This window comes from Scyliorhinus canicula, chromosome 14 (genome assembly GCF_902713615.1).
Source record: "Scyliorhinus canicula chromosome 14, sScyCan1.1, whole genome shotgun sequence".
NCBI classification, from domain to species: Eukaryota; Metazoa; Chordata; class Chondrichthyes; order Carcharhiniformes; family Scyliorhinidae; genus Scyliorhinus; species Scyliorhinus canicula.
Genome location: NC_052159.1, coordinates 90,858,120 through 90,876,909, shown reverse-complemented (window position 1 = coordinate 90,876,909; position 18,790 = coordinate 90,858,120). Strand labels below are relative to the sequence as shown.

General features: G+C 45.8%; 1 protein-coding gene across 7 annotated transcripts in view; it reads right to left on the bottom strand.

Moving 5' to 3' along the window:
• The window catches only part of fat3a (FAT atypical cadherin 3a), a 963,948-nt gene that overhangs the window by 13,473 nt on the left and 931,685 nt on the right, over nucleotides 1-18,790 (bottom strand). For all 7 annotated transcript variants that reach the window (XM_038819007.1, XM_038819006.1, XM_038819008.1 and 4 more), the window contains 3 exons: nucleotides 11,017-11,170; nucleotides 9,679-10,331; nucleotides 7,132-7,242 (listed from right to left, as the gene is read on the bottom strand). In XM_038819007.1, coding sequence (XP_038674935.1) covers nucleotides 7,132-7,242; nucleotides 9,679-10,331; nucleotides 11,017-11,170 — 918 coding nt within the window. The remainder of the gene's footprint in view (nucleotides 1-7,131; nucleotides 7,243-9,678; nucleotides 10,332-11,016; nucleotides 11,171-18,790) is intronic.

The following is an 18,790-nucleotide window of genomic DNA, read 5'->3' as shown; positions in this document are numbered from 1 at the left end:
GAAAACATTTAGTTCTGGGGACCGGTCGGCTCCTTTGCACCAGTCATTTCTCCATTATTACTATCTTGCTGATGTTACTTCTGTTAAGTCCCTGGGCTGGATTTTATGTCTCGTATTGTTGCAGAAAATTATCCCAGACACACTCAAGCAATTTACTACCTTTCTGACTTCAGCTAATTTGCTCAGCCCTATCTATATGAAAGTTAAAATGCCCCATTAAAACCATTCTGTTTTTGTTACACGCTTGCCTATTCTCAGGTTGTGTACAAGCCATCGCTTCACAGCTACTACCAAAGGATGGGTTTATACACAGCTCCCATTACAGGATTAAATCCATTTCTAGTTCTTAATTCGATGTGAAGTCTCCACTACTTGCTTGTCTCTCATAATATCCTTGCATCATTGAAATTATTTTGTCCTTAATCACTAAGGCTATTGGGCAGCACGGTAGCACAGTGGTTAGTACTGTTGCTTCACAGCTCCAGGGTCCCAGGTTCGATTCCGGCTTGGGTCACTGTCTGTGCAGAGTCTGCATGTGCTACCCGTGTCTGCGTGGGTTTCCTCCGGGTGCTCCGGTTTCTTCCCACAAGTCTCGAAAGATGTGATGTTAGGTCATTTGGATATTCTGAATGCTCCCCCGTGTACCTGAACAGGCGCTGTAGTGTGGCGACTGGGGCTTTTCACAGTAACTTCATTGCAGTGTTAATTTAAGCCTACTTGTGACAATAAAAAGATTATTATAATTATTCCTCCCACTCTACTATCTTCCCTCTGGACCATCTAAACTGGTATACTTGGATTCCAGTTTTGACCACCTTGCAAACTAATTCTTTCTAATGGCTAACCTGCCATACCCACCTACAATTAATTTAATTTGCTCCTTCTACTCTTATGTTCGGAGAAAGAATGCTTATTTAGACCACATATTCTAATCAGTCCTGTTCCAATATTTTTCCCACCTTATTCCTATTTCTCCCTCCGAGTTTATGTACTTTACATCTTTTAGCTGCAGTGCTAAAAGCACAACTTCTGACATTTGCTCCACTTTCTTTCCTTAAATTTGCTTTTGAATTATCAATATTGACATTTCCACATAAACCCCCTCCTTCACCCCACTTACTAGTTTTAAGTCCATGTGACTGTACAAATCATCTTTACCACTTCAGGTACAGCCTATCGAAATGGCACAGTTCCTTCTTGACCCAGTACTGTTGCGAGTGTTGGAACTTTCTATCATACCTTCACCTCCCTAATCTGTTTATCCCTATGCAAATTTACACTTGGCTCTGTTAGTAGCTTAGACATTATAGCCTTGGGGTCTTGTCCTTCAATTTATCTCCTGGTATATTCCAAACAGGACCATTTGCCTACACTTTTCTTTGCTGCTGATTCCAACATGGATCTAACAACATGATCCGCCACCTCCCTCTCCAATATCTGTCCACGCTGCTTTGAGATGCCCTGGCATCAAAGGACCAACAATAATGTGGGATGCTTGATCTTGCATGCAAAGTTCTTGCATGCCTGAACACTGAATTCCCTACAACAGTAATGCATACCTTCCCCCTCCTTTTCCTAGAACAATAATGCATACCTCCCCCCCCAGAGACCACGTTGCTCTCAATGCAAATCCGGGTGCAACAGGTGAATCGCGTGAAAGCCCCAAATTGGGCTCCATGCCAGGTGTCGGGCCTGTTGTGCTCCACCTGAAACGCTCAGTCTGGTGCAATATGGCTCGTGCCCTCATTCGGCTCATTTCAATACCTAGACGCCGCGCAAATCTGGTGCCTGGGAGTCAACAGCCAAACCTTCAAGACCTGGCCATGCTGTTGACCCGGTGTAAATGTACCTCAGGGGTGGTCTTACAAGCCATTAGAGATCTCCAGGTGGTTGGGCCCATTGGATAGGTGCCCGGGTGCCAGGTTGGCACTGCCAGTGTTCAGGCTAGGATGGGGCCTTGCCCATTGGAGAGGTGGTAGGAGGGGTTTCCAGGGACTTTGACACGGGTGGGAGATGATAGGATGGGTGCAGAAAGTGTGGTTGGGGGGGATGGCCTGAATGGGCGGAGCGAGTAGAGATCGGAGCTGCCATTCAAAATGGTGCCGTTCAGCGAGGAGCTCAGCTTGACAGCAGGAAACCGACTAAAGTGTAGCCTTGGCATGGAGAAACTCCCCAGGGCCCAAGAAAATGGGAAAGCACGATAGCACAAGTGGCTAGCACTGTGGCTTCACAGCGCCAGGGTCCCAGGTTCGATTCCCCACTGGGTCACTGTCTGTGCAGAGTCTGCAAGTTCTCCCTGTGTCTGCGTGGGTTTCCTCGGGTGCTCCGCTTTCCAGCCACAGTCCAAAGACGTACAGGTTAGGTAGATTGGCCATGCTAAATTGCCCTTTGTGTCCAAATGGTTAGGTGGGGTTGCTGGGTTACAGGGATACGGTGGAAGTGAGGACTTAAGTGGGTCGGTGCAGACTCGATGGGCCGAATGGCCTCCTTCTGCACTGTATGTTCTGTGTAAAGTGCCGGCGAAGCGGGGTGAATCTCGACATTGCAGCCACGGAGGAACACCCTGTTAAACAAGCCCAAAAGCGGACTTTGACTTTTGTCTGCTCGATCGCACCCTTACTAGTCTCTACTTATATTGTCTCCCCTTCATTCTTAATTCACAATTACAATCACTGCAATTAAAAATAATTCATTGCATGTGAAGTGTTTTTAAACCATTCTGAAGTGAGGTGTTAAATCCAAGGGAAAAGAGCAGACAGAGAATCATCATTGAGGCACAACAATATAACACCCAGTGACTGGTCAAGGCCTCACTGGTGAGGACTATATGGAACTGATCACTTTCTGGAAAGGGCTGGTGTGCGTGAACTAAAGGAGGTAAGAAAAAAAAAGATTATGAGCAAATCCCTGTGATCCACAGAATCCCTACAGTGCAGAAGGAGGCCATTCAGCCCATCGCATCTACATCAACCTTCCAAAAGAGAATTCTACCTAGGCTCACTCCCCCTTACTATCCCTGTAACTGGATATTGATCATGGCCAATCCACCTAACCTGCGCATCATTTGAATCTCTGCAAGCAATGTAGAATCAGCTCTTAGGATGACATTATGGTTGTACAGCAATCATAGCTAAAATATTTATTGTACTCTCACTCAAGTTAAATTTACTCTCTTGTAAAAATAAATGCAGTAAATAAATTCTGAAAATATATTTACATTTCTTTAAGCTTTTGGACCAGTGCAACATAAAATAATGTTATCACTTCAGAACCTTATTCAGTACTTGAACAGAAGTGTTTGATACCTTGAATATATTAATCAGTAATTATTTTTTTTTTTTTTTTTTTTTTTATTTTTTTATAAATTTAGATTAGCCAATTATTTTTTCTAATTAAGGGGCAATTTAGCGTGGCCAATCCACCTATTCTGCACATTTTTGGGTTGTGGGGGCGAAACCCACGCAGACACGGGGAGAATGTGCAAACTCCACACGGACAGTGACCCAGAGCCGGGATCGAACCTGGGACCTCAGCGCCGTGAGGCGGTTGTGCTAACCACTAGGCCACCGTGCTGCCCAATTAATCAGTAATTATAACAGCAATCTCTCAAAACTAGGCTATAAGGAATATTGTGATACCGTGAAGTAGCAGAAAGATGTGCATCACATTGGTCATAAAGTGCCACCTTGTGGCAAATTGAAAATAGGCAGCGATGATTATACTGGGTTACTCCAGAGAACATGAGTTCAAATACAACCATGCCAACTGGAGTATTTAAATTCAATACTTTAAAAATATGGAAATATAGGCCTGGATTTTTACAAATCCACCGTCTCGACAGGCTCCGATGCCATTTTACACTCAATTGAGCTTTGATTGGCAGCACGTGGGACTTCAGTTCGCATTTGGACGAACATCCCACCTTGGAAAGCAGTCAGCCAGCCTCCAACCCCTCCAGGCTGCAGTGGCCAGAGGAGGTACTACAGCACCGTGCCAGAGCCCTATGTCCTGGGACTACACTTCAGGTCCAGGGATCCCAGGGGCGGGAGGGGGACTTTCTCAGTGTCAGTAGGGGGATAGGGATCATAGAATCATAGAATTTACATTATCCTATTCCACCCTTCAAGGGTCTGTGTAACATTACCCCAGGGTAATGGGCCTGTGTCAGCACTGTCAGCAGGTCAATATACAAGGCAGGAGAGTGATGATAACTCGCTGTGAGGTAAGCTCAGTTTATGCCAAAGTCTGACTCCTGCTGTTTGGCTGACAGCGCACTTGCACCAATCCTCTGAACCGGGTCTGCATCGGGCACGTTTGACCTTGGACCACTGGGCCCGGGGTATGGGGGTGGCAGGAGCGGAGGACAAGAGAGGGTGTGGGTGCAGGCAGGCCAGCTGTGAAGATTAACATGACAAAGGCTTCATTTGTATCAGGTGTAACATGTTTTAGTAGTGAACATTGGGCATTCTCATTGGAGATACTGCAAGACAATGGACATATGGTCAGTGAAAGGGAAGGATCATTTTGTCTGACATGAACTCATTTGAGACAGGTCATCTGGGTGACCGGGCAGATGGTCCTCATCTCTTTGGCGTAGGCCAACCTCGCTGTGGGTGACTGGTCTCTCCTCGGTCAACCCTGCGATGTCCAGGGACTGTTCCTCATAGGGGGTGAGGGCTCAGATCTCTGGTACTCATCTCCCCCCACCCCCCCGACTTGGCCGTTTCTCACTTATTATGGGCTACCTTCTCCTGCGGGGACAAACGGACTTTGTGAGCTGCATGCTTGCTGAGTCAGGGCGGGTCTATAGCAGGTAGCATGTGTGGGCTCCAAAACTGGGCATGAAGGTAGGTGGGTGCCAGGGAGTGTTGAAGAATAAGCACGAAGAAGGTCGGATGTGGGAGAGAGCGATGTGTCAGCCAGTGATTTGTCGGGCGGGCAGGTCAAGAATTTGAGAGGTGGCAGGCGGAACTGATGACAGGAAAGAGGTGGTAACGTTACCCTTGCAGCTCGGTGGAGGTCGTTGGTCTTCTTCTGGCATTGGATGCTGGTCCTCCAGGTCATGTTGCCCGCTGCCAGTGCCTCCCAGGCGCTATTGGTGATCCTGCTGCTGGTCCTCTGACCCTCTCAGGGGAACAGGATATCCCATCTCGCATCCACAGCATTGAGAAGCCTGCCCAGGTTGGCATTCCCAAAGCAAGGAACAGGTCTCCGCGTTGCCATACTTGTGTGCTGACTATAGTGAGTGGTTAGGGAGCTTTTAAAAGCAGCTAATCCTCGTTAGCAGCAAGATACTGAGGTGCAAGTCTGGTGAATCAGATGGCAAGACAGCTAGTAATGGGGGCTTATTTTCTGCACTAGGTGCTGCTAAATATGGGCCATAATCTCGCCAATGTAGCCGTCGGGAAATACCCCGTCAATCGCACCCAAAATGACACTTCAAAATGTTTCCATTAAATCGTGCCCTTAGAAATTTTTCTGTTAAATCATGTCCTTTAATTGTAGTGATTCCATCACTTCTGGGGGCAAGGCTCCCTTCTGGAAAATCAGCATCTTTAAATTTATCATGTATATTTTTTAACAAAATAGTCTGCATCTAACCTGTGCCACATCTTATATTGGTGTCAGAAATGTGTTCCATTACTCAGCATTAACCTCATGGCCCATAACTTCCTGGTTCCCCCAGCATTTAACGTGCAGGCCAATGACGCGCTGGGGAATCTCCCTGGAAAGTTCCCATATAAGGGTTTACCCGGCAATTGCCTAGAAGTGCAAACTTCCTCTGGGCAATTGTGCTGGGCTGGAAACAATCCAACAGAAACACTTTAAATTGCCAACTTTGATGGTTTTGCCATCTTGTAATTATAATCTTCATTATTGTCTCAAGTAGGCTTACATTAACACTGCAATGAAGTTACTGTGAAAATCCCCCAGTCACCATACTCCATCGCCTGTTTGGGAACACAGAAAGAGAATTTGCAATGTCAAATTCACCAACAAGCACATCTTTCGGGATTTGTGGGAGGAAACTGGAGCACCTGGAGGAAATCTACACTGACACAGGGAGAATGTGCAGACTCTGCACAGACAGTGACCCAAGCTGGGAATCGAACCCAGGTTCATAGTGCTGGACAGCATAGTGCTAACCACTGTGCTACCATGTCAGCCATCCTTACCCTGATAGTTATTCGGAAAGAGCTCGAGGAAACAAAATCACTTCCAACTCAAGAATAATTAATTAAGAAACCCTGGGTCAGCCTCGCAAAGGACAGCACCTTGCACATAAGACCCCCAGCGGGCTCACCACCCCCGACACAATCCCCCCCCCCCCACCCCCCCACTCACCCCCCACCCACCGCCGACCTGACTTCTCAGCTTTCCGACCCGACCACCACCCCCAGCCTGATCCGACCCCCTACTAACCGGCCCCCACCCTCCTGGCCTGACCCAACCCAACCCAACCATCCCACTCCCGAACTGACCTCCCCCTCCTGGTCTGACCCCCCAACCTTTACAAACACCTCCCCTGCTTCAGTGCAACACCCCCCCCCCCCCCCCCCCCATCACTCTCACACTGAACCCCCCTCCCAGGTGGACTCCTCCTTTAGTCCAAATCCCTCCCTGGACTGACCATCCCTCACCCCCAACCCTCTCCAGACTGACCCCTCCTTCGGTCCAACCCTGCCCCATCACACACTGCTGTAGAAATTGGGTGTTTCTTACCTCCTTGCATCCCAGGTACTTCAAGCTGATGCAGTGGGGGCACATCTTGCTGTTCCTGCTTGCCCAGTCTAAGTGAGGAAGGTTAAGCGAGACAGGCTCTCTGGAATCCCAGTGTGAGTCCTTTGAGAGTGGCAATCCTCCGAGATTACCATTCTGAGGAAGTTATAGGCCCAAATATTTACTAATAACAAATCCATCTATAAATGGGCGCTTGGCATGAAGTGAACACTCAATGCAATCAATGCTTTTGCTTAGTAAGCAGTGATTTCATATTTTCTCACTGTATCCTTTACACAAGGCATACCAATGCAAAGACAACATTTTATTCTGCATCGTGACCTGATAGAGGGAAAAGCAGGCTTGAAATAAACATTAGAATGATTGAAATAGTTTGTAATGCTGCCTTACCATTATCATCACATGAATCAGACTGGAAGGAATTGAGTGACTGGACCTCAGAATTGCTGCCTTTTGTACTTCCTGTAAAGCCTGCTGCATCCTCAACAATGTCCACTTTTCCTAAAGACAGATGATTCAAACCAATCAGTAAAGCTTTCTTTAAAAACAACTTGCATTTATATAGTGCCTTAAACATAATAAAATATCCCAAGGCACTTCACAGAGCATTATTAAATAAACTATAATGTTAAATTACATAAGATGATTAAATCAGATGACCAGAAACTTGGTCAAAGACGTGGGTTTTACAGAGGATCCTAAAGGAAAGATCCTATAGAAGAAAGCCTGTTGGGGAATTGGAGAGGTTTAGGTAGTCAGTTCCAGAACATAGGGAGCGATTGAAATTCTACCCCGCAATTCTGGGGTACCCATTTAAGAACACATGAGAGCAGGATTCTCCCATAACAGCTTTGCTAATCCAGGTGATGGGGTCTCACTTGTTTGCAGTGGAGCTGATGAGAGCACCTCTTTTGCTAAAGACCCAACTTATTAAGTGCCAATCCGGCATTGAAATGGGCAGCTGGGCAGGAGTGGGCCTTCCCAGGATTGGGGACTCTCGGGTGGAAATCCCCCCCCCCCCTCCATCCCCTTTTCACCAGAATCTCCCTCTCCCTCCTGATAATGGTTCTCTTGATTCAGGTACTGAGTGTCTTTGAGCCTTTGAACAAGGGAAAACACTGACACGACCACCCTAGTCACCCATAAACAAACATGACAGGTTTTGCTTTTCAGGCCCATGCATAACAAGTCCCCCACTGCAGATAAGGTCCATAGTGGACATTTGTCCACTTGAGGACCTTAGTTGGCATTGGAGTGGTAATGCTGCCAATGAGCCTTCCTGCTCCATATTTAATTGGGGCAGATATGGGAATCACATTTAGTTATTGGGAGAGACTAATACTTGATACGAAATGGGTGTGGATAAATTTCTGAAAATAAATAACATAAAAGGATCTGGGGCTCACAGGAGGGATACTAACAACAGGCATGCACAATTTCTTCCCCGTGATAGAATTTCTTGGTTTCTCCTCTTCACTTGTTTACGAGTGGGTTCCTGCTACTTGGAACTTTCTCTCAACAGTGCAATAACTTTCAGCATTTCAGATCCCATAATCCTCACAACTCTCCCTCAATGGAAAAAGATCCTAGGATGCCAATGAACTGGGAAACTCAAAGAACTGAAAATAGAATTGAAATCACATCCAATTGACAGGGCTCCAGAATTAGGCATAATCCCAGGATAAATGAGTCATTCTGTTTACAGTACCGTCAATAATCATTATGAAAATAATGACAACTGCAAGTAAAAGACACCTGATGTAAGTCACTTAATGTACTATACTTAATAACAATAAAGGAACTCAATTATAAAGATGTGTTATTGCATACTGCTTCTTAAGTTTCAGACAACTTCAATCACTGATAATGGATGCAAGGGCAAAAGTTAGTAATGCAGAAAATATATATCCGAGTACATATATTGTCTTGTAATGGAGGATTTGATCATTGTATGGCACAGAATTAAAAACATGTTTAGAATTAAAGTTATCACTGGGTGGAGCAGCAATTATACGTAACAAGAGCAAAATTATAGACAAGATAACAGAGTAAAGGAGCTGTACCAATCTCATTAATTAATTGAATTAAAAAGTTAATTACAGGAGGAATCCATTTTAGTATCACAACTTATTGATATGGAATACGTTCAATTTTGCTTAATGAAGTTTCTTTTAAATTATTTTATTATCATGTATTGCAGAATTTGAATTGTGAATTCTGAAAATGAATGGTTATGTAGTAAGGGCGAGAGAATGGTATAAAAGCATCAAACTTTAATGTGTATTTGAATTCATAAAGGCTGAAGATAGTGAGCTCAGATCTGTAACATGTTTGCGTCGCCAATCCAGTGGTGTGAGGGCAAGTGCAATCATTGAAATGTGAGCATAAGCATGACTGCATTTATTGCATACTTAATAACCCGGTGAACTCTGATCTCAAGATTTTAGAATCTTATTACTTCAGAGATAGAACATCTAAGCACTATTAAGAACCATTCTCTAAAATTTTCAGTGCACATATTCAAAATCTGCTAAATTGATTGAACTCACATTTATGACTTCTTATCAATAAAGATATCAGGTCGCATTTGTTGTTTTAAAGTCCTTATTTTACATTGGCAGATCAATTTTTCTGTAAAAACTGAAGATCCAATGTAAGCAATTAATTACCAAAGTTCTTTTTCATTTAGTAAATCACCTCTGGTTAAAGAACGGACACCTTCATTCTTACCTGACCCTAGCTGACAGTCACAGAACAGAGTCAGAGCCAAAGATACCTTGAATTAATTTGCATATTCTCCTAATGAAGGAGGATGTCTGGAAATGAGCTAGCAGGGGTAGGATAGACACAAAGGGTGGGACATAGCAGGAGAACTAGTTACAACAAAGACAGGATATCCTCATCATCTCAAAACAAGGACAAGGTAATATTCCTTACCATCTCTGTCTGTATCCCAAGTATTTTTTCTCAACGAGTCACAGTCGGAGACAGATCGAGTAACTGTCGGCAGATTTGGGGCCACACTGCACACAACAACACCTCTACGTGTAGTCAGTAGTCGAGGAGAATCAGGGTGGAAGGTGCTCATTTCTTGGTGTTCTACTCCCATTCCATCAATTTTGTCTAAATTGTTCCTTGAATCACTATGGAAGCATGGTGTATACGCCATTGGTCTAACTGGCACTTGGGGAGGACCTCCAGTTTCTTTGTAAATCTTTCGACTATCACCATTATTCCGAATACCTTTGAACTGAATGCCGTTAGGCTTATTAAGCAGTGCTGCAGTTGCAGGGTCCTGCACAAGAGTCATATTGTTACGTGCATGCTTCTTGAAAACCTTCTTTCGGAAAATTGCAAAAAGTATCACCAGTATCATCAGAACTAGTAAAACAACAGTTATTCCAATAAGTTCCTCTTTTCCAATATAGGGATGTCCTGGTTGTATATTAGGCACAACTACAGGCCGAAGATCGCAGTGCAGTCCTATATATCCTGAAGTACAATTGCACTGAAATGAGCCCAAGGTATTTAAGCATGTTCCTCCATTTTGACACTCTTCTATCTTGCATTCATCAATGTCTTCTTCACACCTAAAGAAAAATAAATATGCTTTTACTTATTTGTGTCTCAAAACTATTCCCTGTTTTATTAGTCGTGAGGTTTATGAGTGATTCTCTCATTTAAGTTTGTCCTAGTTTTATTTTTAATATGGAGGTCTATATTTTTGGTCGCATTAACTGCAAACCAAATGGAATCTTGTTTCAAACAATTATAATGGGCTAATAATACATAGCACGTTGCAGAACGTTCCTTCAATTTTGTTTATCATTTAAAGACTGATAACATATCATGTTCCACTGTTTGATCTTTGTTTATTCCTTCCGTGATATTTTTCATCATATACCATGGATAACGAAAATGATCCAGTGGCAGAATAACTCCTTGGCCGAGTTTTAAGGATACCGAACTCCTGTAAAAATACAATCCAACATGTAACTGCAACACTTTTTGTGCCTTTAGTCTTCTTGAGGCATCCCAATTCTGCATGAACAGTGGGCACCAATTTAATATGTTTGTCAATCAAATTTGCTGCCGTGAATTTTTCTTCAAATGTTTACTATGTATTTATATATTTTGCTGTAACAAATCTATTAATTGACAGCTTCCAGCTGAGTCCAAACGCTTGAAAACCAAAACATGTCTCAAACTGGGAGCTAAAGCAACTCAACATTGGTACAGAATTGTGTGCATAAAGAAGGTTATATACCAACTCACATCAAACCCACAAATCCTTCTTTGCAGTCACAGGTAAAATCACTGCCCACTGGATTGCAGGAGCCCCCATTCTGGCAGGGGTTTGGGAAGCAGGATGTAACTTCAGTTTCACACTGGTTTCCTGTAAACTGTGGCAGACAGCTGCACTGATAACCTGTTGAAGCAGAACAGCATAGATTTCAGTATTTTGGACTTAAGATTTCATTTCAGACCCAACACAAAACTTTGCGTGGTACACCTGTCCCTATTTACTGGGACATATACCAGTTTTATTGATGAAAGTTAGACCCTCACACCATCACTCCTCACCAATCCTAAATGCCCCAATGCCCCCTCCAATCCCACATGCCCCCTTCTTGCCCTTCATATCCCCATGACCCTTCTATGCCTCTTTATATCCTCCCATGTAGCTTCCAGGCTCCCCATGAATCCTCCATAACCATTCACCAATATTAGTGGAGGCGATGGTGCAGTGGTTTTATCTCTGGTCTAGTAAACCAGAGAACCAGCATAATGCTTTGGGAACCCGGGTTTGAATACCACCGCTGCAGCTGGTGAAATTTGAATTCAATAAAAATCTGGAATTAAAAGTCTAACGATGCCCATGAAACCATTGTGGATTGTCATAAACACCCATCTGGTTCACTAATGTCCTTTAGGGACGAAAATCTGCCATCCTTACCTGGTCTGGCCTATATGTGACTACAGACGCACCGCAATGTGGCTGATTCTTAAATGCCCCTCAAGGGCAATTAGGGACAGGCAATAAATGCTGGCACAGCCTGCGACTCCCACGTCCCATGAAGGAATTAAAAAGAAAATCCACAATGGGCAGACCTCAGGATATCATTGAAATGTACATTAAACCAAATAAGCTTCGAACAATCTAATCTCAATGAAACATACCACATTGAAAAAATTCCTCCTTCATAGAAGCATTCCAAAAAATAAATCCCCGTAAATGGTCAACCTGTGTAACAACAAAATAACGTATATTCCACTAACCACATCAAAGACGCTAATCCTTTAATAATTTCTTAAAACTGTCAATCAAAATGTCTATACCACTGCTGGGATAAATAGTTCTGGGCCTTTTGAAACTCACCCATTCAGTACGGCCATGGCTATGATAACAAACCATTCCAGCTCAAAGACAATGGAGCCAAATGAAATTGCAAAAACTATACAAAACTATGCTATACATATGGGGAGCTAATCAAAACAGTCCAGTATCAGGTGGGGTCTTTGTTTGCTCTATCTGACAGTTGCAGAAGATTTTATTTTCATTTTAAATAGACTCTGGGAACGTAAAACACTTCAGGTTATGGCACTAGAGATTCCAATCACTGCAGTAAAACATATCTAACTTACAGGAAGCATCTGACTATTGAAACTGAAAGAACCATGTCATTTATGTTTCACAGCCTGTCAATGACAGAATTCCAGGAGCACATGATTGTTTTATTTTGGTTCCCATTAGGGACTGGAGTTCTCCTGTGGTTCACACCTCCTCTGAAAGGCCATGAACGGCATCTAATTACTGAAGGGACCCAACTTCAACAAAGTTGTGTGTCCGTGGTTGGGCGGTCAGGTGGGGGGTGCGGTGTGTGTGGTGGTGGGAGTGTGTTTAAATTGCCTGTGCCCACTATAGAATAGGCAAGGAGTGCTGCATGAGGACTCACTGCCCACACCGGCGAACAGGTTGACCATTTACGGGGATCCTGCCTGGCAATGCCCGCACCCCACCTCATCAAGAGTGGGAGACGGAATTCCAAAATTGGGTCGTGCCTCACTGTTTTTAATGGGTTCTTTGAGTTGTCTTGACTTGGTGCAAATCCAGGCTTATGGAATGAAGTTTGAGGGTGCGATTTAATGGAGTTTAGTTTTGGGCGCATTTGGCAGGGTGTTTCCTAACGCTTAATCGCTGAGAATGACCCCGCTATTAAATGGCAGTCTGCTTCATTTTTGGGCCTCAGCGAGGAGCGCCCCGCCTCGGCTGCACTTTAGGATCTTTTTCTGCATTAACGAGCTCAGCTTGCCACTACAGGAAGAAATTGTTCTCCGGATCTCTGGACCCCGCACCGTGGCCTCCAGCCCCCCGAACTTACCAATTAGGGGTCCTCGAGTCCCCGCACCCCACCTCATAAGAGTAGGTCATCCCTGGGCCTGTTTCCTGGTATGGGCAAGATGCCATGTGGGCACTGCCAACCCGGTACCCTGGCAGTGATCCTTCCTGCCTGGCAATGCCATCTGGGCACCCTGGCAGTGCCCCTTCCAGCATGGCACTGCCAGGGTAGCACCCAGGTGGCACTAACAGGGTGCCTGGGTGGCATTAGGGTACCACACTGCCCAGAGCCTGACCACCCGAGGGCCCCCAATCACCTGGGCGACTCCCCAAGTGCTGGTACGCCTGATTCATGTTTGTGGAAATCAGTGCAAAACAGTGCCCACTTCGTTTTCCGGTGTGAGGTGATTAGGTCCCGTGCCTTGAGTAACTCCAGCGCAGACATAGTCATGTGAGACTAACTACTCACTTGAATACGCAAACCTGGATCTTGCTCCATAGGCCTCTTGCAAGATTTACCGGCCTCGTTGCAGTGTGGGCGAGTTCCAGATCATGGTGGCAGAGAGTTAGCTGACACCCGATCAGCCTGGCGTGGAGTCCGATTTGGGGGCTCCCACACGATTCACCCTTAGCGCCCGATCCGCGCCGGGCACAACAGAGTCACTGAATCTCACCCCTGATGTTTATATTGGTCGTAAAACCATGATTAAAACCACATTAATCATTCACTTTGGAACATTATTGGAAATTTATCTACAAACACTGGTCACCAAAGTTGCTGCAGTAATTTATCCAAAAATATTCTCTGACTGGTATGGCTCGTATTTAGCGCCCATCTCTGTTGCTCTGAGATGGCGGTGAACTTCTTAAACTGCTGCAGTCTGTGCGGTTAACGTCATCCAATTGTGATACTAGGGAAGCAGCTTCAAAATTTGGATGCAACAGTGAAGGAAAAGCAATATATATCCAAGTCAGGGTGATACACAGCTTGGTGAGGAAATTGTAGGTGATAGTGTCCCCATAGGCAGCCCTATCTGCAGCCAGAGCAGAAGGGACCTTGGCGCAATGACTGCTCAGGGGAAATGAGGTGGGGAGTAGCCATTTCCATTTACTGGCATGTAGCTGCTGCCGCAGTACTTGGGAGGGGCAGAGCCCCTCAGGGGGATTCAGGCTTGGTCAGGGTGCTGAAGTGTTCGAGGTCGGGGGTTGCCCCTTGGCCAGGGGATTGATTGCATCTGTGAGGCCTTCAGACTATCTTTAAATATTGTGGAGACCCAAACAGGAGCAATCACAGCTGCAGCCTCACTGTCCTACCAAACACTCCCAGGACAGAGCCCTGCTGCAATTTCTATCCAAAAATTCAATTTCGCTCTCTTTTAGTATGAGACCTAGCTTCACAGCTGAAGGCTATTTCAAATGAGAAATTCGCCTGGTCTGTTGTGAGAGTACCTCATGCTCCTCAACTCTCAAATGCCTCCTCGAGGGCACACGTGCCATGTCTCAGAGGATGATTAGTAGACTGCATGTCCAGCAACCTTTGCTGCCTGAACTGCGTGTCTGAACTCTAGGAGTGTCAGCACCATAAAGGTTGCTGCCAACAATCAAAAACTAAAGAGCAGGGCTTCACCACTGAGGATCCTCTCGTGGCCAAATGTTAAGTGTGGATGAGCGGAGTGTAGCGGAGCACAACCTCCCTAATGTTCCTGGCAGAGGTCTGGGGTCTAGGGGCTCCTGATATGGCCTGGGGTGAGTATGCAGAGTAGGGTTTGCCATCACAACCGGTTTTCTGGATGGCCTTCCAAAAGAAGGCGGGGAGTCATAGTAAGAGTAAGGGAGGCTTGGGGAATTTGAGGGTCCCGTGATGGTGTGCCGAGGAGGAGGATGACACCTGTTTCCGGTGGCCATGAAAGTCACTGCAGCCCTCAACCTCTATGCCAGAAGGTTATTCCAGGGCTCGAGCAGGGACCTGTATGGCATATCCCAATCTTACACCCATAGGTGTATCTCGGAGGTCACGGATGCCCTGTATGCTCAGGCATCAGTCCATATCATTATTGACTACAGCTCCGCCTTCAACACCATAGGGGCTGATTTAGCTCATTGGGTTAAATCGCTGGCTTTTAAAGTAGACCAAGCAGGCCAGCAGCACGGTTCGATTCCCATACCAGCCTCCCCGGACAGGCGCCAGAATGTGGCGACTAGGGGCTTTTCACAGTAACTTCATTGAAGCCTGCGCGTGACAATAAGCGATTTTCATTTTTTTTAATTTCATAATCCCAGCCAAGCTCATATCAACGCTCCAAAACATAGGACTTGGCTCCTCATTCTGCAACTGGATCCTCGACTTTCTAACCCACCGACCACAATCAGTAAGAATGAACACCAACACTTCCTCCACAATAGTACTAAATACCGGGGCCCCGCAAGGCTGCGTACTTAGCCCCCTACTATACTCCCTGTACACACACGACTGCATGGCAAAATTTGGTTCCAACTCCATTTACAAGTTTGCTGACGATACGACCATAGTGGGCCGGATCTCGAACCATGACAAGTCAAAATACAGGAGGGAGATTGAGAACCTAGTGGAGTGGTGCAGCGACAACAATCTATCCCTCAGTGCCAGCAAAATTAAAGAGCTGGTCATTGACTCCATTGACAGTTTCATTGACTGTACTCACCACCCCTGTCAGCATCAACGGGGCTGTGGTGGAGATGGTTAGCAGTTTCAAATTCCGAGGGGTACACATCTTCAAAAATCTGTCCTGGTCCACCCACGTCAAAGCTATCACCAAGAAAGTGCAACAGTTGCTATACTTCCTCAGGAAACTCAGGAAATTCGGCATGTCCACATCAACACGTACCAACTTTTACAGAAAGCATCCTATCTGGCTGCATCACGGCCTGGTATGGCAACTGCTTAGCCAAAGACCGCAAGAAACTTCAGAGAGTTGTGAACACAGCCCAGTCCATCACACAAACCTGCCTCCCATCCATTGACTTTATCTCCACCTCCTACTGCCTGGGGAAAGCGGGCAGCATAATCAAAGGCCCCTCCCACCCGGCCTACTCACTCTTCCAACTTCTCCCATCGGGCAGGAGATACAAAAGTCTGAGAACACGCATGAATAGACTCAAAAACAGCTTATTCCCCACTGTTACCAGACACCTAAATGACCTTCTTATAGACTGGCATCATTAACACTACACCCCTGTATGCTTCATCCGATGCCGGTGTTATCTAGTTACATTGTGTACCTTGTGTTGCCCTATTATGTATTTTAGTTATTTCCTTTTCGTTTCATGTACTCAATGATCTGTTGAGCTGCTCGCAGAAAAATAATTTTCACTGTACCTTGGTACACGTGACAATAAACAAATCCATCCATATCACCTTCAAGCTGGACCAGGTCCACTAAGATGCCTGAGCTCCAGGATTTGATGCCAATCTCCGGGATGCCATAGGTTCAGGGGGAGATCGATGGCATGTATGCCGTCCTGTGAGCAGTGACATTAATATAGGAGTGGCCTACATTAACAGGAAGGCATTCCGCTCCCTGAATGTTCTGATCGTGAGTGACCACCGCCTCAGAATCATGTACCTGTGGGCCCGCTACCTCGGGGCATGCATGACAGCTACATTCATTCAGAGATCTGCAGTGTCTTTGAGGACCATCCCAGGATGATAGGTTGGGGACAATGGATATTCACTGAGGTCAAGGCTGATGATGCTTGTGTGAAGGCCTAGGACAGAGGCGGAGACTTGATACAATGAGGCCCACTTTGCCACCTGTGTTATCACTGAGCAGTGCATCGTGCTGCTCAAGATGCGGTGCCTTGTATTACACCCCCAGAGGGGCTCCCTGCTTTGTGGTACTCTGCTCGGCCCACCACAATCTGGGAGGGACATGCAGGAGGAGGAGCAGAAGCGGGTGGGGGGGGGGGGGGGGGGGGTGGCGGATGGGGGAAACATGCTTCTTTGTCTGAGGGAGAGAATGAGCGGAAGTCCAAGAGGAGCCGGAGGATGAGCCCGAGGAGGAGCTGGAGGATGGAGGACAGGCAGAGGCAAGGGTCGACATACCAGGAGGACCAGGACCAGGCAGGTCCATATTGTCTCCAGATTCTCCTAAGACAAGGCTGTGTCTGTCAGCTGAACCCTCCACTCTTTGCTATTTCCCTCCTACCCCCCCAACTCAGTATGCACGGTAGCACAGTGGTTAGCACTGCTGCTTCACAGCTGGAGGGTCCCAGGTTCGATTCCCGGCTTGGGTCACTGACTGTGTGGAGTCTGCACATTCTCCTTGTGTCTGCATGGGTTTCCTCCCACAAGCCCCAAAAGGTATTTTGTACACTCTGAATTCTCCCTCTGTGTACCCGAACAGGCGCCGGAATGTGGCGACTAGTTGGCTTTTCCACAGTAACTTCATTGCAGTGTTAATGTAAGCCTACTTGTGACAAAGATTATTAAAATATTTTAAAATTAAAACTCACCATGCCTCTCCACTTACTTCGCTCCCCCGCCCATTTGCCTGAACTCTAATGCCCCACTTCTCTGTCACCCCCATTTCCCTCACACTCCCTTTCCCCCTCGCACCTGCCTGGCCACCCTGTTCCCCCCTCCAAGGGGTAACATGACCCCAGGGTGATGGGCCTGTGTTGTCACTATCAGCAGGTCACCATAAATTCACTGTGACTTCTTCCATCGGGCAGGAGATTCAGAAGTCTGAGAACACGGACGAACAGACTCAAAAACAGCTTCTTCCCCACTGTCACCAGACTCCTAAATGACCCTTTTATGGACTGTCCTCATTAACACTACACCCTGTCTGCTTCATCCGATGCCAATGCTTATGTAGTTACATTGTATATCTTGTGTTGCCCTATTATGTATTCTCATGTATTTTCTTCAATTCTGTTCAATTCCCTTTTCTTCCCATATACTGAATGATCTGTTGAGCTGCTTGCAGAAAAATACTTTTCACTGTACCTCGGTACACGTGACAATAAACAAATCCAATCCAATAAAGGGCAGGAGGGTAATGATAATGTGAGGAAAGCTATGGTGCCCCTTAGTTTCTGCTGAAGTCTGACATAACAGAGGCTTCATATTATGAGGTGTGGCAGATTTTAATAGTGAACATTTCACTGTGACAGATTTCTATTCCAGCTACAAACAGGTAGTGACCCTCCCACCATCAGTGCTCCTCACTCTTCTTACATCAGTGCTCCTCACTCTTTTTTATCTAGTGCTCTAGATTTGTGGTCTAGTGCTACATTAGAGTTGGAGGCAGCCTGCTGCTGCTTTCTGTGCCCTATGACTTTTGACGTAATACTCCAGGTATGGCCTCACCAATGCCCTTAACAATTGCAGTAAAACACCGCTGTTCCTATACTCAAATCCTGTCGCTTTGAAGGCCAACATACCATTTGCTTTCTTTATGCCTGCTGTACCTGTGCCCTTACTTTCAACGACTGATGCACAAGGACATCAAGGTCTCGCTGAGTATCCACCTCTCTCAATTTAGACTTATTCAAATAATAATCTGCCTTCATATTTTTGCTACCGAAGCGGATATCCTCACATTTATCCACATTATACTGCATCTGCCATTCATGTGCCCACTCACTCAGCCTGTCCAAATCCCACTGAAACATCTCTGCAACCTCTTCACAGCTCACCCTCCCACCAAACTTTGTATCATCTGAAAA